Consider the following 23108-nt stretch of genomic DNA (forward strand, 5'->3'; position numbering starts at 1 on the left):
CCGCCGTTTTTTCTGTCACGGCCTAAAGGTCCTTACACACCGGGGCGATTTTTTTCATGCGAATAATAAGTTTTTTTTAAAAACCTTATAAAGTCAATGCAAGCTTCCACACCAGTTTCGCGGAGCGAAAAAAGCGTCTTTTAATTATTCGGAACGAGTCCGAATTTTGCGTATATTCGCATATTCGCCGGTGTGTAACCGCCTTAACCGTGAGGTAACTTTTTACGAAAATCGGCAATATGGTAGAGGGCTATGCCAAACGGCCAAGGCACGAAACTCACAACCATTGGCTAAAGGGTGGCGCTATAGCAATCAATTGAAAGATGCCAACTTTGAACAGGTACAACTCATGCCCTGTTTGACCTACAGTTTTTTTTTTTGTCTGGGATTACATACTTTTATGTTAGTAAATTAGCATATTTCACTAAATGTCACTACATTTCAAAGTAAAAATACATTTAAATAAAAAATAGAAATACATTTGAAAAAACAAAATAATTCGAATAAAAATACAAAATAATTGTAATTATGTATATAAAACATTCGTAAGTAAAAATTTTAAATTATAAAAAATACATATTACTTAGTGATGTGCTTTTATTTGAGATAAAGTATGTTAATATGACTTATTTTTACAGTGTTACAATTGCCCCCAACTACTGTTACAACTGCCCCCGTCACGGGGGCAATTGTAACACTGTGACTCATTGCATTCAAATTAATATTTTAGTCTTGTCCTTATTAGTGAAAGCTTAAAAATGGTATTATTAATTAGGGCACATACATATGTTTCTTATAGCAAAAGATGACTAGAATATTTCAAGTAGTCTGTGAATTATGAAGGCAAATACAAAAAGTGTTACTTTTGTCTCCGGTCTCCCCTACTGTACTATTGCCACAGCCACTGTACTATTTTCAAACTGTTAATAAAGTATTCAATCAATCAATCAATCAATCAATCAATCAAACAAACAAACAAACAAACAAACAAACAAACAAACAAACAAACAATGTTAGGTGACCCTCGAACCCCCGCAAGGGGGAGCAAAGCTCTGGTTTCTATTATTGTTCAGCATGCATATCCGTTTTAAAGCCCGCCTACTGTATCCGGTCATTTTCACATGCACGTATAGACTGTTTCCGTATCCTTCTAGGCCGGATATGCAAACTTCAACTTGATCGCTGTGTAAATAATAACAGCGTTAAACCAAAACCAGGAAGAGCGGAGTGACGGGAGTGTCGACTGTTTTGTGCTGCGTTTGACTCGCTGTGAAATCACAGAAAACAACTGACAGTCCGGGAAATGTCAGCCTGAAGAAGCCATACAGACAAGTACGTAAGGTTCAGCATGTTACGTTTTTAGTCATGGTATTTACTGGGTGGTTGTGGTGTAAAGTAACTAAGTACATCAAGTAGGCCTACTGTATACAATTTTGAGTTTTAATTTTTTTTACTTTCTTAAGTATTTACAATTTTCAGTACTTTTACTTCTACTCCACTATATCTCAGAGGCAAATATTGTACTTTTTACTCCACTACAATTATACGAAAACTTTAGTTAGTTACTTTGCAGATTTTTTACAAAACACACATTAACCACTCCAGCCCTATATTTCGGCCATTTGAAAATAGCAGATCTACAAGTCGCGATGCAGATCGGCTATATTTCAAAAATATTTTTTACATTTTGAACTGAAATGGGACATTCTGCACAATGAGTAGTTTTACTTTTGGTACTCTAGGTATATTTTGATGACGATACTTTTGTACTTTTACTCAATTACATTTTGAATACAGGACTTCTACTTGTTACAAGAGTATAGACCAATTATTTGTTTACCAACATTGAGACTGCACGCACAGATGTTTCATGTAATCAATTCTCAACCTGTTGTTTTGAGGTGCGCTGGTTTCAGCACACCCCAACCCCCCCTCTTGTGTGTTGGCTAGTGCTGCGCGCCCTAGCGAGACCTGATAGAATGGGTTTCATTTGCAACCAGTATGACGCTTGCAACCAGTGTGACGTCGTCTGTTAAGGGGTCTATATCTACATTGCAGTATTGATACTAGAGTATTGAGTCATTGAGTATTCATTGAGTCATAACCAAGCCCCCCCCCCCCCCTCGAACTGTTTACTGTACAGACAGATACATGACTATGCAGAACATATGAACATTTTAACGGTAAGAAAAAGAAAAAAAAATACAGTGAATTTTTTTTTTCTTTTTTTTCTTTTTTTTTCTTACCGTTAAAATGTTCATATGTTCTGCATAGTGTATATCTGTCTGTCTTTTAATGTCTCCATGAATTGAGTATGTGAGGATCCTTTTTGAAACAAGCCATTGCGCGGCTTCTATGGGCGACCCATTTTAGCTGACCTTGTATTGTAAACTGTACTTACATGTGCTTTTTCTCTGCAACCTTCTAAATAGGGTTAACCCTAACCCTAAGTATTCAATCAATCAATCAATGTGATACTTTCCAGAGACTTTCCAGAGAATAGTTTTCATTGTTTGATATGTTATAGTTTTTGAGAGAGAGAGAAAGAGACAGACAGACAGACAGACAGAGAGATATGGTATTATTGGTTATTGATTGACAACATTGGCCAGGGGACAACACATAAATGAAGGACTTTGTCTTTACAGATAATGTCATCTGTGATGATATCAGTGGCCCAAAAATATTTATCCTGCATTTTAATAGGTCACATGACATGTGTTAATTAACTACAAAAGTGGAATAAGTGAAAAGGTGACAATATTGAATTGTAACAAGTGAAAATATTTGACTGTTCATGAGATGGCCCTTTTCTTTTCTTTTTCTTTTTTTGCAATGTACATCATATGATAAACGACTCCTGTATTTCCTTCCCAGCACTATTCCCCACTTTGCATTCCATAGTGGGGAGGGTCAGGCTCCTCTGTGTGAGTGTGTGTGCGCGCATTCATATGCCTGTGTGAGTGAGCTTTTGTATTGCACACAAGGCAACGCCAGAGTTATAAAGCCTTCAGTCGCTGTGCTCTCCTTGCAGGTGCAGTATGGCTCTATTTGAGAACTGCTCCGTGGTGTTGGAGCTGAAGACCTTGCCCCATAAGGAGAAGAAGAGGCTGGCGTTGACCCTGACAGAGCATGGAGGCAGCATCTCCTATGTGGTCAACAAACAGGTGAGATGGACACACAAGTATAGGCCAGGTGTAAGTTACACCAGTGGTTCCCAAACAGTGGGTCACCGGGGCTCATTTTTGATTAGTTGCGGACACATTTTTATGGGTTGCAACTAAATATCCCATTTTGTTTAAATCTTTTTTACATAAAAAAAAAAGGGAAAAAAATATTATTTATTATTTCAAAAGATTACAAAAATATATATATTTTTCAAAAATAATTCCAGAAATATATTTATATATTTTTAATCTGTAAGAAATATTGAAAATATTGTAAAACGACGCGTCGCGAGATTGTAGACTACTACTTTCACTATTGTTGAAATAGTGCTTAAGTGGTTAATCCATAATGTATTTTTGTGAGTTTGGGTCCTGGGGAGTCACTAAAATGTATCGTTTGGTCTTGAGCTGAAAAGGTTTGAGTTACACTCACTGCACACACTGTGTACCACTAACGGGTGTGATACTTAAAAAATGTGCAAGAACAGGATATATTAAAGTGGGAACTGGGAAAAGCATTTTGTGGGGAAGCATAACAAAACAAATGGTTTCAGGTTTCGTTGTGAGTGTCACGGACAAGAACCCTCTTTGTATGTGGGTGTCTAATGTAGGTTATGTACTGTTCTTGGTTGCAGTCAAAGGATTCTTCCATTCTCTCATATCGTCTTTGTCTCCAGGAGTAAGAACGTTTTGCACAGCACCTACAAGCACCTTATCTTTGTAAATGCTGCTGCTATTCATGATTATTATTATTATTCATTTTTTAAATTATTTTATTGTTACTTGTTATAAATACGGTATGCTGCAGCAAGATTTGACTAACCATAACAAAATAATTGTACTCTTATGTACCTGTACACAAGATGTAACAATAAGGAAACCTTGTGTTTCTGCCAGTTTTCTCACTTACTTGTTCTCCTTTTTTATTCATCTGTTTACTGACTGACTCACTCACTGTATCTGGCCTACACTTCCCACAGTGCTCTCTGGTGGTGGCCAGCAGCGTGTCCAGTCTGAGTTCCAACAGACTGAGGAGCATCCAGAAGCATCACACTCCAGTGGTGGCTGTAGATTATGTTTACAGCTGTGTGGAGAGGGGAGTGCTCCTCCCCGTTGACCAGTACGAGCTGGACACCTCTCCCTCTCCTCTTCTCCCTCTCTCCTCACAGAGGCCAGACCCACCCTCACAGCCAGGTATGTCACCTTTCTACCCAGTGGTGGAAAGTGGAAACCTGTCTAACATCTATCATGCTTATCCGCACCCTCCTCGATCCTGCAGTCAGTCCATTGTCAGAAACGGGCGATGATTCCTTAAGCCTGATTTATACTTAGTTGCGCGACACCGCACGTAACAAAGTACATCGAGCCTGTGAGCCTATTGAGCCACTGTCTGTTTGTATGTGCACATACCACAGGTGCAATATGTACTTTTCTCACAGCTAATTGATGTACTGCTTTGACATAGTAGGCTTAACCAAACGGCCCCATCAGTTGAGAGAACATGTTTTAATGATGAATTTGATGAATGTCATTGCACATTGTTCCACAATGTGTAATTCTGAGTATTTGCGAGTCAAATTATAAAAAAATTTAATGATTGTATTTGTGAAAATATACTTATAATGCCCCAAAAAAATGCAAACTACTTGCAGTGTTGTTAAGAACCACTCATCCGATCGACTTCGTATTTCCTTGGGTCCTCCTCAGCAATACACCTGCCAAGTGTGAAGTGGATCGGACAATGGGTTCTCAAGACTTAGGAAGGACAAACTGACTGACAGACAGACAGACAGACAGACATTGAATTTATATATAGATAGATTTGGGGGGTGGAGGGATCTCTCTCTTTATACATAAACTCAGAGAAAACCGCAGGTCTACTACAACTCAACTTTACTAAGGTTTATTTTATTTTCTATAATTCCTTCTGCATTGTAAATTTATTCTTATTCTTCTGTTTTTATTATGTTTTTTCACTCTCTTAATGCTCTCTTTGAATTGCCTTTTTGTTGAAATGTGCTATACAAATAAACTTGCAGTGCCTATATACAGTAGTATAATAGTTGCTGCCCAAATTTAAACTTTTTATGTTTTTTTTTCTCCATAAATGAATGCCCTACTTCATCAGACAAGAGTGTCGCACAATAGTAGTGAAAATAGTTTGGCTATTTTCACTATTTTAAAATGTAAGGACATACACGATTTTTCATCCGACAGTAATGATATTTCCACACACAGCATGGGAGTCTTGTGCGTTTTCAGTACTGTATGCAGATCATGTGACTTGAGGTTTGATGTGTTTACTAATGGTGGTGCTGTTCTGTGTGTTTCAGTATCTAATGTGACAACCAGCACACAGGGCTCCTTGCAATCCATCACTGTCAACGTGGTCAGTCAGAAGACAACGGCAGGCCGTCAGGGGGGGACTGCTAACGTTGTTGACCAGCTCAGGTGTGTATTGTTATGGTGTAGCTGTGAGTCCCGTTTGTGTCACCACTATAGTGACACTTTTAAGATTTGTGGGTCGATGCCTATTTTATTAAAGTTTCTATATTTGAGAACATTTAACTTCTACTGTCTGTGGGTTTTATAAATATTTAACCAATGAAACATTAACAAGAGCTTGTGACTGAATAGTAACTACTGTACATTGGATCCATTGGAACACATTTCTAGAAAATTAACGGTTTTGGACATAAAAGGTTTCCAGCCGACGGTGATGATATACAAAATGTGCTGTGATAATATCAGATAAGCAAACCCTTTCTCTTCCTTTTATGTCTGTATGGTTTCATTGTGAAGCACGTTGAGTTCCCCATGTGTAAAATGTATCAACAAAGGAAGTTCAACTTGACTTCCTCGATGCGATTTGGACAATTGTCATAAAACAAAAGTCATATTGTAACAAAAGGATGAGTACAAACTGCAAAGCTAAGGAAATGATATCTGTCTGATGTTATAACCCTGTCATCTAAACGTTCCTGTTTGCAGGGTGGATACAGAAAATCTAAGTGATGTCCCAGCATTCCCATCTGACTTCCAAGTGGCCAAATATTCCATATTTGAAAAGGTGAAGCAGCAAGTTAACTTGTTTCAGCTTTGCTTGGGTGCTGGTGAACCACTTTTGTTTTATAAATCTGGGTGCTGGTGAACCAATTAAAAATATAAATAAATCTGGGTGTTGGTGAGCTAAATTAGTTTTATAAATCTGGGTGCTGGTGAACGAATAAGAAATAATAATCTAAGTAATAGACACAGCATGACCAATTCAACGGTGTGTGTGTGTGTGTGTGTGTGTGTGTGTGTGTGTGTGTGTGTGTGTGTGTGTGTGTGTGTGTGTGTGTGTGTGTGTGTGTGTGTGTGTGTGTGTGTGTGTGTGTGTGTGTGTGTGTGTGTGTGTGTGTGTGTGTGTGTGTGTACAGTAGCTTCCTTTTTCCATGAGAAGTGATATAGAAATACAATACAAGCACTACTATTAATAACTACTATTAATAATAATGATCATGTAATATATAATATTAATAAACCTCAATATTCATTGCTGACAGGCTGACAACAGTATGTGGGGCGTAGTGGAGCTGCAGAGTGCCACAGGAGAGGAGGGGCAGCGGTATCGTGTGGTCAGGAAGGCCACGGGACCCAAGGTGAGAGGCCTGCACTGCAACATACTGTATGTCATGCCACATTCTTTTAACTACTTCAACCTGGTAATGGTGTGATGTTATGTTCTCTTTCTGGATTACAACCCCCTCCCCTGCTGGGATGTATTGTATGTATGTATGTATGTATGTATGTGTGTGTGATCTGTCCTCTTTGTGTCAGGTGTCGTTGGATAAGGTGGTGTTGGTCTCCACATCCGAGGAGGCTGTGGAGACCTACCAGAGCCTGAGGCAGGAGCTCCTGGAGGCTGGACTCACGCTGACCAACACCCTTCACCCACAGGCATCTGTTCTGGTCTCTGCTGCACTCAAACAGGTCTGATGAGCACCGTTATAGGCTGCCGTAAAGCCCTTGTTTTTACGTCTGACTGACGTCGCAGACTGGTCACATGAATTCTGAGATCCACACGGGAGCCACACCGTTCCCATGTAGATCTCGAGATCCATATGATTAGATTTTTTAATACCAGTGGTTCTCAAACGTTTTCATGTCAAGGACCCCCAAAATGATATGTAATTTATGTAATAATGTATTTGACTCAAAAAATATTTTCTGCCAGGGACCTCCTCCAGAAGCAAAGCTTTGAGTAAAAAATACACATGACAAATTACAGATATAAAACCAAAAACAATTCATATATAGTACACTACAGTACACAGTACTGTATCCTAGTCTATGGTCACTCACCATACGTATTAGGATTTTACACTTTATTACTAACAGATAACCTATATTATATATTTTGTACTATGTTGGACATCACTTGTAACACAGTCTGCTGCATCAACATTCACTGTTCATACACATTCTACTGTACAGTATGAGTATGTGACAAATTATGTCTTTGAATCTATCATTTGGATGGTTCACCACCTTGCAGAGAAGTGCACCAGGCTCAGTTAGACTAAACTAGATCAAATTAGACAAGTGGGGTCCCGGGACCCCCAGGGGTCCTCTAGGGGGTTCCAGGAGGTCCCCTAGTTAACCTTACAGGTCTGTAATTCAGAGAATGTACACTCTCAGAGTTATGGGGTCTGTGGGGTCATACCAAACAGGGGGTCCTTGAAACAAAAAAAAATCTAGACTGAACTAAACCAGACTAGACTGGGATAGACTAAACCTCATTAGATCATAATGACTATGTAGGCTAGACTAGACTAAAGTGAAATGAATGGAAGGTAAACTAAACTCACTTGACTCTCGAACCTGTGTGATTGATTGACAGCTGCGGCTGGAAGAGAACCTGAACACAAGGAGTGTGTCACAGGAAGTGGGCGTGTTCGTGGAGCTGCTGTGGAGAGAAGCTCAGGGTTGCCTGGGCAACGTCCTCAAAGTCCCCATCTCCAGGCTCAGCCTCAATGACGTGAGATTTGTCTTATATCTTCCTGTTTGCATTTTACCCATGTTAAGCCTGATTTATACTTGGTTGGACTCTGGTGCTGCGTGCCATAAATAGCAGATATACAAGCTCACAACGTGTCACATTTGTGATGTGTTGTGAGCTTGTAGATCTACCTGGGGCCTTGTCTGTTTGGAGGTAGTCCAGGATTAAAAAAATGTCGCACCAAATATTACAACTTTCAACCTGGCATTCCTATTCTGGTCCATCCGTCTTTCCGTCCGTCCATCCGTGTGTGGGTCTCTGTGTACAGCTTTGCATGCACACTCCCAGTAGACTAGGCCAAGGAAGAACCCCCACCCAAATCTCTTTTGAAATCAGCCTCATGGTGGCACTAACAGGCAGCTTTACGTTTTGGCCTACAACTCTTGAACCATACATTGTACAATCAAAATTTTAGTGGGTAGAGAGGCCACAGTATCTGGGAATTGAGATGTTGCTGGTTTGGCCCTAAAGATTGTGATGTCCTCAATGTGTGTGTGTGTGTGTGTGTGTGTGTGTGTGTGTGTGTGTGTGTGTGTGTGTGTGTGTGTGTGTGTGTGTGTGTGTGTGTGTGTGTGTGTGTGTGTGTGTGTGTGTGTGTGTGTGTGTGTGTGTGTGTGTGTGTGTGTGTGTGTGTGTGTGTGACGTGTTTATGTCCTTTGTACTTTCTACTTCTTATTATGTGGACATAAATAAATATTTCAAATGTGTGTGTGTAGGTTAGCAGGGCAGAAGGTCTGCTGCTTCAGATTTGGAAGAAGGTGAAGGAGAACACTTTCAGTGACGTTTCAGAAATCCACTCTGCCACAGAGGACTTCTACACTCTTCTACCGCACCGAGAAAACAACAAACTGCTCAATAACGCCAATATCATATCACACAAACTGGACCTGTGTCAGGTAACAAACAATATCCATATCAAATCACTTATGAAAACCTACTTTTATATCAAGGCTTTTTCATAGTTGTGATTGCCTCTTTATCCGTGCTTTTTTCCTCGTATACCTTTTCATGTTTGTCTTCATTTGTTTAGATGTTAATTGATGCCATGTGCTTTTATTGATGTTTATTTTATCCTAAATGTCTGCCCTATTGTTTTTGTAGTTTTTTTCCTTATGGCTCTTTTTTACACTCACCGGCTACTTTATCAGGTACACTTGACCAACTGCTGCTTAACGTAAAATTCTAATCAGCCAATTACATTGCAACAACTCGATGCCTTTGGGCATATACACATGGCCAAGATGACCTGCAAACCGAGCATCAGAATGGGAAATAAGAGTGATATAAGTGACCTCGAACGTGGCATGGTTGGTGATGCCAAACAGACTGGTGTAAGTATTTCCGATTAACTGCTGCTCTACTCGGATTTTCACACACACATCTCTGGGGTTTACAGAGAATGATCCGGAAAAGAGAAAATATTCAGTGAGCGGCAGTTCTGAGGGTGAAAATACCTCGTTGATGCAAGGGTTAGGATCACCAAATTGGACAATTAGAAGATAGGAAAAGCGTTGCCTAAACAGATGCATTCAGTTTAAACCCTAGAGATGGTTGTGCATGAAAATCCCATTAGATCAGCAGTTTGTGACCAGCCCGTTTGGCATAACCAACCATGCCACAATTCAAAGTCACCTAAATTCACGATGCTCGGTTTGAACTGCAACGGATCGTCTTGACCATGTGTATGCGCCTAATTGCATTGAGTTAAGGCATGTATTTTAAGCTGATTAGAAATCTGTATCTTGCTACTGTAAAGCACTTTGTAACACTGTTTTGAAAAGCGCTTTATAAATATAGTTCTTTATCATTAGTTTTTCCAAGCCCATCACAGTAATCTTCTTTCTAACATGACTATGTTGATTTATTTTTGCCTCATCAAGTTGATCAGAGATGTACTGAACGTGAGTGAAGAAACCTCAAGAAGCCCCTTCCCTTCCTGTCTGGGGAAGTACCGTGCCCTGAGGTGCGGCATTGAAAACGTTCCCCCTGACAGCATCGAGTTTAAGGATGTCAGCAATCTGATTAGACACAGGTAATGTGCCACCTATTAAAACAGCCTCATGCTTAAAGATTTTAAGTGAATTTGTTTGCTTTGTTAAATTTGTTAAAAGTTCTATATCCTGTAACTTACCTCGTTCCCGACTTGCATTGTTCCCGAATAGGCCTATTGTTATATAAATAAGTTGTGTGTGTGGGTGATTGCGATGTGAGATTTTTCTAATTTGGCACAGTAAAATGTTACCATCTGTTTAGCAGTGATAGAATAAGACCTTCTCACATGGTTTGAAAAGGAAAAGCGAACTGACCTACTGAGGAATTTGTTTGCTGAAAGGTCAAAGTTCAGATCACATACGCTGCTAGCCATGGTTCACATGACGCTTGTATACAAGCGTCATGGTGCCGAGTCCCCCTGGTCTAAAGTTGTGTTCGATTTTTTTCACATTGCCATCTCTCACATAAACATAAACGTTCAGATTTCAAATATAAAGTGCTTACCACCGAGCCACGGATGTTACAAGGCGACGCGAACCGCGATAAGTACTCGTATCTCCCGTATTGTTCAATAAAAAGCATTTTAATCCCATCGCCGGCCATTTTCTCCAAATTGTCTCCGATACTTTCAACCATGCGACACTAATGGTTGGGAGGTGTATTGCACTCTGATACATTACAAAAGAAAAAAAAAAGAAAAAAGAAAATGGCCGGCGATGGGATTAAAATGCTTTTTATTGAACAATACGGGAGATACGGGTACTCATCGCGGTCCGCGTCGCCTTGTAACATCCGTGGCTCGGTGGTAAGCACTTTATATTTGAAATCTGAACTTTTATGTTTATGTGAGAGATGGCAATGTGAAAAAATCGAACACAACTTTAGACCAGGGGGACTCGGCACCATGACTGTCATGGTGTGACAGTCATGTTTCAGGGCTAATACGCTGCTTGCCATGCTGTGGTACTAGATCTCACGATCCTGTAGCTACAAAATAACTTTTACACAGGAGAGCAGATGGTTCTCTTCTGTATGGACCGTGGCTCTCCCTGAATGTTAGTGGAGATGACTGATTTATCCTGCTGTGCCTCGATTACCAGTTATAGTTTGACTCAGGCCAGGTGTGACTGCTTAAATCAGTCATCCTCCATCTCACACTCAGAGAAATGGATACGTGTTTATTGCATAAGTTGACTATAGCAGTTAGTGTATATGTTGTATAATTATTTTATATGTTGACTGTAGCTATTACAGTGCATGGTGTATAATTATGGTATATATGTCCGTCTCTTAGCAACGTGCAGGTCCAGCAGATGCTGCGTGTCAGCAGAGGGGCGGAGCTACATATGTTTAGGAAGGAGCTGGGCAACATTAGGCTCCTCCTCCATGCCTCCAGCCCCAGCAGTTTTGTGGGCATCCTGTCTCGGTGAGCAGACTGAGCACGCATACACACACTCACATTGGTTGTATTAGAGGACATAGACATTTCAGGGTACCAATTTTATAAATGCCATTTTAACCCCAACCCTAAAGCCTGAGTTATACTTGGTTGCGTTGCGTACCTGTATCGCGCACCGAAAATAGGCAAACAGTGGATCAACAGTATAAAGATGAAAATAGCCGATCTACAAGCTCAACACGCGTTGCACTGCGATGCGTGCTGAGCTTGTAGATTGGCTATTTTCAGTGAGTGACACTGGCATGCAACTAAGTATCAATCAGAATAAGTCTAACCCCAACCCTTAAACATAACCTCAAAATGCCTAATCCTAACCCTAACCCCAACCTAAATCTTTTCCTAATGTAATCATAGAGGTATAATATAACTAGAGGGCGGATTGCCCCGCCTCCAGCTATTCATTTCAACGCAATTGCTCAGTGGTGTTTTGAAGCACCCGGAAGTAAGAAATATTGGTTCCATATTGGTTCCATGGGTCCATTCCATTGGTTCCATGGGTAGTGACGCGTCGTGAGCATGCGCACAAACGGGAGATGCACGAGCAGAAGCATTTTAAGTGCATTCTCAGGTTTGACCACCAGGCTTGGCCGCTTCACTGTTCTACCGTGGTTCTGGGGGCTTGAATGTAATCCTAACTGTAAATGTAATTTCTCTTGTGAGGAACAGGAAAGTCACAATGTTTATTTAGCAAATTCTACTATACTTGTGGGGACATTTGGCTTTCACAATATAGTAACAAAGTACACACACACTCACACACGCACCAATAAAAATGATTGCTTACCCTAGTATTGTATGACTGTGCATCTCTCATGTTTTCTATCCAGTGGTCTGTTGCTGCCCACTGTTGGAGTGAAGCATCATGGGATTGAGAGGACAGACATTGGGGACCTGGGCAGTGGAGTCTACTTCAGTGACTCCATCAGGTCAGCAGAACAACAGGTTTCGGAAGTAGGCTGCATACATACTGTTTGTACTGTATGTTATACGTATCTACTAATAGATTAGTTGACACCTACTGACCAGTGAGGAGCCCCAGAGGGAGGACGTATACAGCCTTCGCCCTACTCCTCCCGCCCAACACTCCCTGCTAACATGTTCGCCCCAGCCCGTAGGAATACATGCAGAGACAGAGACACCCTCCCCGCCCGGCTTCCGTCCCCCGAACACACCAATTGTGTTCATATTGAGTCTAGTCGAGTCAGATACTTTACCACTGCGCCACCCGAGCACGTCACTACAATTATTTGAAAACTTTAGTTGCTAGTTACTTTTCAGATATAAACTATGTATTATAAAACATACATTTACCACTTTAGCCCTATTTTATACAAAGGCTATTTGAAAATAGCCGATCTGTGAGCTTGTAGATGGTCTATTTTCAAATATTTCAGTACTTTTACTTTTGGTACTTTAAGTACATTTTGATGCCAATACTTTTGTACTTTTACTCAAGTAAATTTTGGATTCTGGACTTTTACTTGTAACAGAGTATTTCCATATTGCAGTATTGGTACTTTTACTTAAGTAAAACATTTGAGTACTTTTTCCACCACTGCTGTGATGTTATGTGTTTTATGTTTGTAAAAATCAATAAAGTATTACAAAATAAATCATGGAAAGGGTTAGAGAACCACTGGTCAGTCAGTGAGTCAGTCAGTGAGTCATTCTCCATCTTCTCCATCTACAGCACCAGTCTGAAGTACTCCAAGCCCAGTGCGACCGACGGCTCTCGGCTGCTGCTTGTGTGCGACGTGGCCCTGGGGGAATGCAGGGACCTGCACAGGAAGGACCCCAGCCTCTGTCAGGCCCCGGAAGGATACCACAGTGTCCACGGGGTCCGCCAGACCCCCGGCACTCAGTCTGAGTTCCAGGTGTGTTTGTGGTCCTGTGTGTGTGTGTGTGTGTGTGTGTGTGTGTGTGTGTGTGTGTGTGTGTACTGTCTGGAATGTTGACCTTCCAGTTTGTGTAAATATGTGTGTTTGTGTCACTGAGTGTTGAATCTTGCATGTGTACAATATGCTTGGGGGGGGGGTGGTGCAATTGGCTTTCCTGTTATTTGTTGTGTGTTTTTGAGAGATGTACACAAATAGTTTTTCCCCAATGAATATCTACAACATATAGTATACAGTGAAGAAGAAAGCAGAGTAAAAAGGTGTTCTTTGTTACAAATGGGTAACAAAAGTAACTGTCAAGAAAAGGAGGAGACCAAGGCACTCTTGCGGAACAATTAAAAAGCCTTTAATAGTCTGGCTAATGCATGGCAAGTATAAAAAATACACCTACGCGTTGCGGCAACAACGCCTTCAGGGTGAATCCATGCTAGTATACAGTTGTATACTGCGTGCGTGTGTGCGTGCGTGCGTGCGGTACAGGACTGTATGTGGATGCAACATTCAAATTAAATAATAAAATGTGTCTCTACCATAATATTATCATCTCTGTCGGGTGGAAACCCGACAGAGACGATAATATTAAACTGTTACTTTTCAGGCTTCAAATTAAAAAATAGCACAAGTAGCAGATCTACAAGCTCAAAACGAGCTTATAGCTCTGCTCCTTTTGATGCTGTTGTGTGACGCTGTAGTGTGATCAAGAAGGCCGTTAATTTACGAAAAAACACAAAAAGTTAGAATATGGAGATGAGAGGTTTCTGCCCCGACAGCAACGGTATATTTTATACATTCTCTAAGTGTGTGTGTGTGTGTGTGTGTGTGTGTGTGTTTGTGTGTTATAGGTGTGTATTTGCATTTACCCAACCCATACATCCCAGCCTGTGTCTTTGCACCAACAAGTGTTATGTGCGTTGCAGGATGATGAGTTTGTGGTGTACAGTACCGACCAGGTGAAGCTGAGGTTTGTGGTCCAGTTCACTGTTGAAGGAGACCAGCTGAAGGAGTTCCATCCCTCCGTGGACACGTGCTGGGCGGAGCTCCCTCCGCCCCCCACGCCATCCTCTGAAAGTAAGGCTACAATTATCCATTATTTTCTTAGATTAATCGAATAATCGGAAGTGGGTTAAAATGTTTAGTTTTTTTAATTAATGAATCGATTAACCACTTGAGCCCTGTTTTATACTTATTTTACAAGCTCTTGTGAGCTTGTAGATAGGCTATTTGTGACATTTATTGTTTTTTTTTGCAATCTTCTGACATTTTGGGAAACTGGACGCCAGTTTGAAAGTGGTGGGTCATTTCTAACCCATGTCTTTTTATTGTTTTTTTTAAGAGTATATACTACTACTGAATGAACACAATATTTCAACCCCCACAAAGCTCCCCACTCTGATACAGCCACAATATTATTGTACTCAATAAATGTAATAAACAATCGATTTCACAATTACATATAGATATTTGTGTGCGTGTGTGCGTGCACATAGTTCTGTCTGATGAGGACAGTATCTGGAGCAGCGAAAATCCACTGGATAAGGTGACTGCAGGACTGTTGGACAGCTCTGGTCAACGACTCCCTCTACAGGCCGTTCATGTGAAGTGCAAGCTGATGGACCTGCTCTCCCAGGTACATGACGGCACATTTAAAATATAGATGAACCTACTGAATATAATGATATACACAACAGACATCTAAATATATATAAAAATATGTTTCAATACACATTTTGGTTCCCTGAAATACATTTTCACATGTTTTGATAACAAATAGAACTTTCTGTACACTTGTCCCTATTGGCTCCCAGGTCATCATCTTCCAGAAGTACACCAATCAGAGCTCTGTACCCATCGAGGCCAAGTATGTGTTCCCATTGGACGATTGTGCCGCTGTGTGCGGCTTCGAGGCTTTCATCAACGGGAAACATGTGGTGGGACAGGTCAGCTGGTTTTTCTCTCTCATATGGCCTACAGCCACGCCTTCTATATCAGTGTTTCTAAAAGTTTTTCGTGCCAAGGACCCCCAAATTGATTTATATTTGGCCGTGGTGCCAGGGACCCCCAGAAGAGAACATTTGTGTTTGAATATTCTAAATTAGTCAAAAATGGCATATGTACAAGTGACACGCTGTGAGGTTGTATATCTGCTATTTCAGCTAACATATAAATGGATAAAGGGGTTAAAATGATTGTGATGCTGTATTAACACATTTAGCTGGGGAACCCCTTCAAGGACCCCTGGGGGTCCCCGGACCCCACTTTGAGAACCAATGTTCTACATCAGTGTTTCCCAAACAATGGTTCGGGACCCATTTTTGGGTCCACACTGTTCACTTATCCATTTGTGACTCAGAGAGTATACAAGAGTAACCAAATGGACCCTTAGTGTTGTACACCAAACCCCTCAACAACGCCCTGTCAATTCAGGACTGACTGAGTTGCGTGCTGTTTTTTTTTTTATCCCAGGTGAAAGAGAAGGAAAAGGCGCGTAAGGAGTACAAGGAGGCTGTAGCCAAAGGTCATGGAGCTTACCTCATGGACCAAGACGCCCCAGTATGGCTCTGTTTATACCCAACACACACACACACACACACACACACACACACACACACACACACACACACACACACACACACACACACACACACACACACACACACACACACACACACACACACACACACACACACACACACACACACACATACACACACACACACACACACACACACACACACACTGTTTCTGTTGATTCGTGTTTACAGGAAGTCCTATTTTTTTACTTCTTGTGTTCAAAATACTGCGTTGGCACCTACAATGCCACCTGTCCTGTGTATGATGAAGTGTCAATGTACGATGAATAATAATGATGACGTCATCTCCGTGCGACCACCAGGATGTGTTCACCATCAGCGTGGGGAATCTGCCGCCCGGTGCGACCGTCTTGATTAAAGTCACGTTTGTCTCAGAGCTTATTATCAGGGACGGCCATGTTGTCTTCTCCCTGCCTGGCAGCGTGGCGCCGTGGCAAGAGAGCGCCGCGCTCAACCAGACCACCCAGGTGAGTGGGGAGCAGTGGTGGAGCAAGTACTCCGATGTTTTACTTAACCTATTAAGACCTGAGGCCGATTCTACAAAATATCTTTTAAATCCTAGGTTTTTAACATTTTAGAAAGATCTTGAAAGTGTTTGGAAACAATTTAGTAATTTAAAAAAAAAATCCCAAATCTTCTCTTCTGGAGGTCCCTGGCACAAAAAAAATCACATGGGGTCCGCGGCCAAATACATATCATTTTGGTGGTCCTTTGAGAACCACTGATTTAGAAGGTATTTGTAGAATTGGCCTCAGGTCTTAATGTGTTAGGGAAAAGTATAAAAATGCTCTGTTAACAGGAATAGGGCCTGTATTCAAAATGTTACCTGAGTAAAAGTATTGGCCTCAAAATATACAAATAATCAAGATAACCTCATACCAATACAGCACAAAACATGTTTTATTAACAGGCTACTGTCGAGAAGGTGTGTGTGACTGACCTGGATACTAAGGGGTGAGTTACACTTGTCTGTTTATTGTCTGTTAAATTAAGCTTATTAATAGGTGTATCTGAAGTATATTATGCAAATATATTTCCAGCATCCAAAATATATTTTATGAATGTATTTAAAAAACACAATGTGTAAAAAAGAAGCATATATTTTTTGCACGTGGGAGCAATGAAATAGTAGCCATTTAAGCCCCATTTTATATTTCAGCTATTCAAAATAATAAACCAACAATACATTAGGAAATTAAATCAACTTGTGTTTGTGTGTGTGTCAGTGAGTTCTCCCTGGACATGTCCATCGACATGCCCAATGAAATCACCAGCCTCAAGTGTGACTCTCACAAAGTCAGAATCAAGGTAAGAGTTACAAGCAGTGCTCACAACGCGACACATTGTGCGCTTGTAGATATGCTATTTTTGAACGTGCACGTTATGTATTTGTGCTGTGCGCATGGGCTTGTGTCTATAACTTGTGTATCAACGTTATTATAGTTTTTCATTCGTTTTTTTGGCGCATTTTAAGTTGGTTTCAGACCAACTTAAAACGTATCCCTTGCAGCCTTTACTACTTTTCATTAGTGTTAGTCTTTGTTAACTCTAGTGTGTGTGTGTGTGTGTGTGTGTGTGTGTGTGTGTGTGTGTGTGTGTGTGTGTGTGTGTGTGCTGTTGTGTAGAAAACAGCCTGTAAGGCAGTGGTGAGTGTTGTACCAGGAGAGGTTCTGGGTCCAGACGGCTTCCAGTTGTCAATCAAACTGTCCCAGATCCACTTGCCCAGGATGTGGGTGGAGAATCACCCTGACAAAGACAGCCAGGTCAGTCTGTCTGTCTGTCTGTCTCTCTCTCTCCGTCTGTCTCTCCTTACTTTTATCTCTTCCACTTTATGTGTCTGTCTTCCCTAAAATTGCTATCTTGCCCACACACGTTTGGGAGAGCGCATAGCGGATTCTAAAACCAACCCCTATTCCAGATTCGTTGGGTAGAGCATGCCTGCAATGGACATGTCGGGAGTTTGTGTCTCTCTATGTCTCACCATCTGTCCACTTACCCTGCCTCACCATTTGATGAAGATAGGCAGTACAGGTCTGTTCGATTGTTTTGCCCAGTTTATGCTCCATCGTACAATGGTGCCAATTTTTTCTTTTTTAGATAGTCGTTCTACAAGCTCACACCGCGTTGTGTGCTTGTAGAACGACTATTTTGGAATGATTTTTGACACCAGGTTGAAAGCGGCTGAGTTGATGTCAAATGAAATGTGATTCGTAAATGGATTAGTCTTGACTTGACTGTGGTTCCTCCTCCAGGCCTCCATGCTGGTGTTCTACCCAGACTTTGAGGTGTCCTCTTCAGGCCATGTCGGCTGTGACGAGGTTGTCCTCCTGCTGGACTCGTCGGAGTCCATGCGTGGAGAAGCTCTTCGTAACGCCAGGGCCATCGCCCTGAAGCTCCTCACAGACCTTCGCTCCTCATCCCGCCGCTGGAAGGCCAACGTCATCCTCTTTGGCACAGGTCAGAGGGTGGGAGTGGGTAGCGATGGCTCTTAACCACTTTCAACCTTATAGGTGTCGCTGTTCGCCACGCGTTGTTTGTGAGCCTTGTAGGCCGGCTATTTCGAGCTCTTGTGAAAATGTTTGACGATGTCCAAGACAGGCATGCCAGGTTGAAAGTGGCCTGTCTGCATTTAATCAATGAAAAGTGTTAATTCTGTAAGAACTTGTGGCTAAATAATAACTACCATACATTGGTGGCTTTGGAACAATGTGGCTTTTTTGCCCAACAGCGCTGAATATAGGGCTGTATTTTTTTAACACTTGGCTAATTTGAGTAGGATATTCATTAAAGTGGAGTAAATTGTACTGCCAACAGCAGATTAACCTTCTTTTAACACATTCCATGCCAGAGTTTAATCTCATAATGTACTCACCAGTGCCAGCGTTTTATTGTTGTTTTTTAGTTTTTTTCATGTCGCCACAGACCTCGCTAAATAAGTTAAAAGTGCGCGTTCATTTGGTTCTAAACACACAGCGGATCCGTGAGAAACGGCCAGCGAAAACAGTTTCCAAATCCGTGCCGCCATCTTGAAGCTACAGCCGATCAACGGTAAACAGTGATCAGCGAGGAGAAAAACAACAACCGAGAAAATCGAGTTTTAAACAGGATCCCAGACAGGAAGCGGATACGATCGAAAAAAACGGAACCCGAATAATTCCGTTTCCGACCGGAAACCGGAAACGGAAATGGATAAAAAAAAATCGGAAAGTGCACCTGGGGCGATTACAATGGGAATCGGCGGTTCGCGTAGATCTACGCGACTGGCACGCTGCGGCTTTAAATAGGTTCGCGTAGATCTACGCGACTGGCATGCAATGTGTTAATGTATACTGTATGGCTGTCTTTCAGAACACAAAGATGCCTTCCTTGCTGCCCAGGAATGTAAGGTCTCTGACTCCGCTAAGAAGTTCATCCAGGTGAGATTTGAGGGACAGATGAGGCCTGCAGTGATGGAAAATAACTAATAATAATGATAATAATTATTATTATGTTTTTATTTTACACTCTTGTATGATGAAGTAGGCTGTTAATTTTCGAAAAAACATTAAAAGTTTAAATAATATTTAAACTTTTTATTTATTATTATAACTACTGCTTTATGCATCTCCCCACTCTTCCTCCATCCCCCTCTTGACTCCCGTCATCACCAGAGATTGGCTTGTTTCATGCCTATCACTCCAATGCAAATGCAAATGTAGTTGTAAATGAGATCCATGCATTGTTAACCTTTTGTATGAGGCAGGCTGGGGTTTTAAAATGAAGATGATGAATTGTGTGATTTTGTTTATATTTTGTGTAGGACTTTTGTAATTGTTTATATAAAAATTATAATAATAAATAAATAAAAGTTGACTCTCAAGGCTACTGCTGTTTGATCATCAAATTAATAGTTTTGCCAAATAGGTTCATTGTTAATTCAGTTACTATATAATTTTATGAGTAATTAGTAAGAAATTCCCCTTCTCCCTCTTCTAGTCCCACCCTCCAGTTGGGGGCAGCACTGAGCTGTGGAGGCCCCTGCGAGCCCTGAGCCTGCTGCCTCCGTCCCGCGGCCTCAGGAACTTGCTGCTGCTCTCCGATGGCCACATCCAGAACCCGGACCTCACCTTGAGACTCGTCAGAGACGCCGCTCAGCACAGCCGTCTCTTCACCTGCGGCCTTAGGTCACCAGGGGTCACGGGGTCAAGGGGTCAAAAATGTCGAAATTCAATTAGGGCTGCAGCAGTTAATCGAACTAATCAATGTAATCAATTATATTGATATGTAATTTGAAATTGGCTTGTGGGTGGACAGACAGTCGGTGTCACAAACATAACATCCAGATTTGATTGCTCTACACTGCTGTCATGTATTACTCATGCATGTTTTGTCACTTCAGCCCGACAGCCAATCGGCACATGCTGAGAGCCCTGGCGCAGGCTGGGGGAGGAGCCTATGAATTCTTTGACACAAAGACCAAACACACCTGGTCAGCGAAGGTGAGACACACTCTGTGTACATTTACTATTACTGTAGCAGAAGCTCTTCTCCAGACTGGCGTATGTGTGCATCCAAACTCCACAATGTTTTAAGCTACCAATAGTCTGTGTTTTGGGGTGTGTTGCTTGCTCAGATTGATAAGTGAGTCGACTCTGTCGTTTCCAGGGTTCAATTCCTTAAAAAAATCACACCCAGTGTGAAGTGGGCGGTGTGGTCATCACAGTGGTCATCATAGTGATGGAAGCTCACTTAAAAAAAAATGTTTTTTTGAAGCCCAAAAATCAAGTCATCCGCATAGATAAACCCATATATGGAGTCTTTATGACATCATAGACTGACCTGGACTCTATATTTGGGCATAAAAGGGTCAAACATACAGAAATGTCCATATAGTATGAGCATAAAGTGGACACAGAGAAACATGATGGGTACAATAGGTACCCTGACAACGGCTACAACGGGTAATTATTGCATAACCAGGTCCAGTCTAGTTCTGAAAACTAAATATGGATGCCAGGGTTAATATGGTTAACGTACATATTTAAATATCAAACATATAAGTCAGTCTAGAAAAAACACATGTTAAATCATTAATTACAGTTATTTGTACGACAATTAATCGTCAAGTAAACGTTCATGATGGTGCCAGTCCTACCTGTGTGTCTCTCTGTGTGTAAGGTGTCGTCTCAGGTGAGGCGAATGGCATCTCCGGGCTGCAGCTCGGTGTCTGTGAAGTGGCAGCAGTTCAACCCCAGAGCGCCCCCTGCTGTTCAGGCCCCAGCCCAGCTTCATGCCCTCTTCAATGACTGCCACACCCTGGTCTATGGCTTTGTGCCACACTGCACCCAGGTACACCACTCATTCCTTTAAAACTGTGTGTAGGGATGGGTAATGAAATTCGGTTCCAGTGTGTATGGTGTGTGTGTGTGTGTGTGTGTGTGTGTGTGTGTGTGTGTGTGTGTGTGTGTGTACTGAACAGTGGCCAGGTAAAACTTTTAACAGTATGTTGGTTTTTGAAGGCTTCTCTCCATGGTAATCTGAGTGGTGAGGAGATTAACACCATGGTGTCCACCAGCGAACTGCAAAAGACCAAGGGCACGGTGAGAACACACACACACACACACACACACACACCTGAGATAGCTGTCATTTTGGCCTGAAGGTGGTGATGGAGGAAAGATCATGGGGTCACTCAAATAATTAGCCTTCACCTTCATCTACGGCAGTGGTTCCCAAACTTTTTAATTTCAAGGACTCCCATAACTCTGAGAGTGACACTCTCACCCTTACAGACCTGTAAGGGTCAATTTGGAACCCTGAGTTAACGTTTTGGTTAAATAGCGATAATAGCCGATCTAAAAGATCACAACGCTGACCTGAGAAAAGATTGTGCTCTGTGAGATGATAAGGATGATGATCATGTCTTTATATTTATGTGTACAGTTCCTCCACAAACTCACTGCCAGAGCGCTCATCAAGGATTATGAAGATGGAAACCTGGGCTCCAGAGAAGCTGAACATGAGGTTGGTGTGTGTGTGGGGGGATGTATAAATTCATTTCATGAATACAATTTAAATTCATGAAATAACGTAAAAGGAGGTGGGTGGCCCAGGATACGACACGTGGAGGATGTCACTCACACACAAGGAGTGAGCTGTTCTCTACCCTGGGGAAAGGCCAGCCGGGAAACCAATTTAGCTTCGCCCAATTTGAATCATGTTGGAGCCATGATTGTAGGCCAGCTTTAAACTTAAGCGGGGAAATGAAAACTTTCAGGGCTGTGGATAGAGCATTCCACTGTGTGTGGCCTTAAATGGATGATGGATAATGGTGGATTAACAACTGTCAACCTGGTGTCCCTATTTTGGCCATTTCATTATACTGTAGGTGAAAATTATCAAAAAAGTTTAAAGAAAATAGCCGATATGCAGGCTCACAGTGTGTCGTGAGCTTGTAGATCAGCTATCTTCAGGATTTGTCATACGACTAAGGGCTATGCACCTTTCCTTGTCCATCCAATGAATCATATGAGCTATAACCGATGATCTATTCTGCTGTGCCATAAGACGTGTGTTTGGATGCATGCTTGGGTGAGTGGCACAGCGTTCTGGCTGATTTAACTATAATACCTCTTATTAGATTAGCCGTTCCCAACCCGTGGGCCAGGGGCCACTGGAGCGCCGTGAGGATATTGCAAGTGGGCCCCCAAATAATTAGCGAAACACTAAGATTGTATTGATAATATAACTAACAAGGCAAGGTTCTGACCACATGGCATAACAAGGCGGCAGCCTAATGCCTGTGTTATAGGTGTTAAAGGAGAGTTCCAGTCATTTTAGGTGTTTGCTTTGATGTGTCGCTAATCACTCACCAACATACCAGGGGCAGTTGACTTTTTTCAAAGATGCCCCTGTTGTCCATTGTGGAGACCCCTTCCACTGGCATAATGGAGTAATGTGGATAAACGAAAATCGCCTATT

At 41.7% G+C, this 23108-nt stretch overlaps 1 protein-coding gene across 1 annotated transcript in view; it reads left to right on the forward strand.

Annotated features, from left to right (window-relative positions):
- Positions 1-1217: 1217 nt before the first annotated feature.
- Positions 1218-23108, forward strand: part of parp4 (poly (ADP-ribose) polymerase family, member 4) — a 29279-nt gene continuing 7388 nt past the window's right edge. The window contains exons 1-28 of the mRNA XM_080456865.1: positions 1218-1332; positions 3035-3167; positions 4148-4361; positions 5501-5618; positions 6159-6237; positions 6716-6811; positions 6990-7142; positions 8053-8190; positions 8928-9107; positions 10092-10243; positions 11498-11629; positions 12490-12588; positions 13353-13536; positions 14475-14625; positions 15045-15184; positions 15363-15494; positions 16021-16107; positions 16451-16615; positions 17059-17102; positions 17375-17456; positions 17774-17911; positions 18401-18605; positions 19497-19564; positions 20124-20311; positions 20527-20626; positions 21306-21476; positions 21647-21727; positions 22071-22151. Coding sequence (XP_080312991.1) covers positions 3042-3167; positions 4148-4361; positions 5501-5618; positions 6159-6237; positions 6716-6811; positions 6990-7142; positions 8053-8190; positions 8928-9107; positions 10092-10243; positions 11498-11629; positions 12490-12588; positions 13353-13536; positions 14475-14625; positions 15045-15184; positions 15363-15494; positions 16021-16107; positions 16451-16615; positions 17059-17102; positions 17375-17456; positions 17774-17911; positions 18401-18605; positions 19497-19564; positions 20124-20311; positions 20527-20626; positions 21306-21476; positions 21647-21727; positions 22071-22151 — 3504 coding nt within the window. The 5' untranslated portion in view covers positions 1218-1332; positions 3035-3041. The remainder of the gene's footprint in view (positions 1333-3034; positions 3168-4147; positions 4362-5500; positions 5619-6158; positions 6238-6715; positions 6812-6989; positions 7143-8052; positions 8191-8927; positions 9108-10091; positions 10244-11497; positions 11630-12489; positions 12589-13352; positions 13537-14474; positions 14626-15044; positions 15185-15362; positions 15495-16020; positions 16108-16450; positions 16616-17058; positions 17103-17374; positions 17457-17773; positions 17912-18400; positions 18606-19496; positions 19565-20123; positions 20312-20526; positions 20627-21305; positions 21477-21646; positions 21728-22070; positions 22152-23108) is intronic.

Source organism: Gymnoscopelus braueri (genome assembly GCF_963280865.1).
Source record: "Gymnoscopelus braueri genome assembly, chromosome: 18".
NCBI lineage: Eukaryota > Metazoa > Chordata > Actinopteri > Myctophiformes > Myctophidae > Gymnoscopelus > Gymnoscopelus braueri.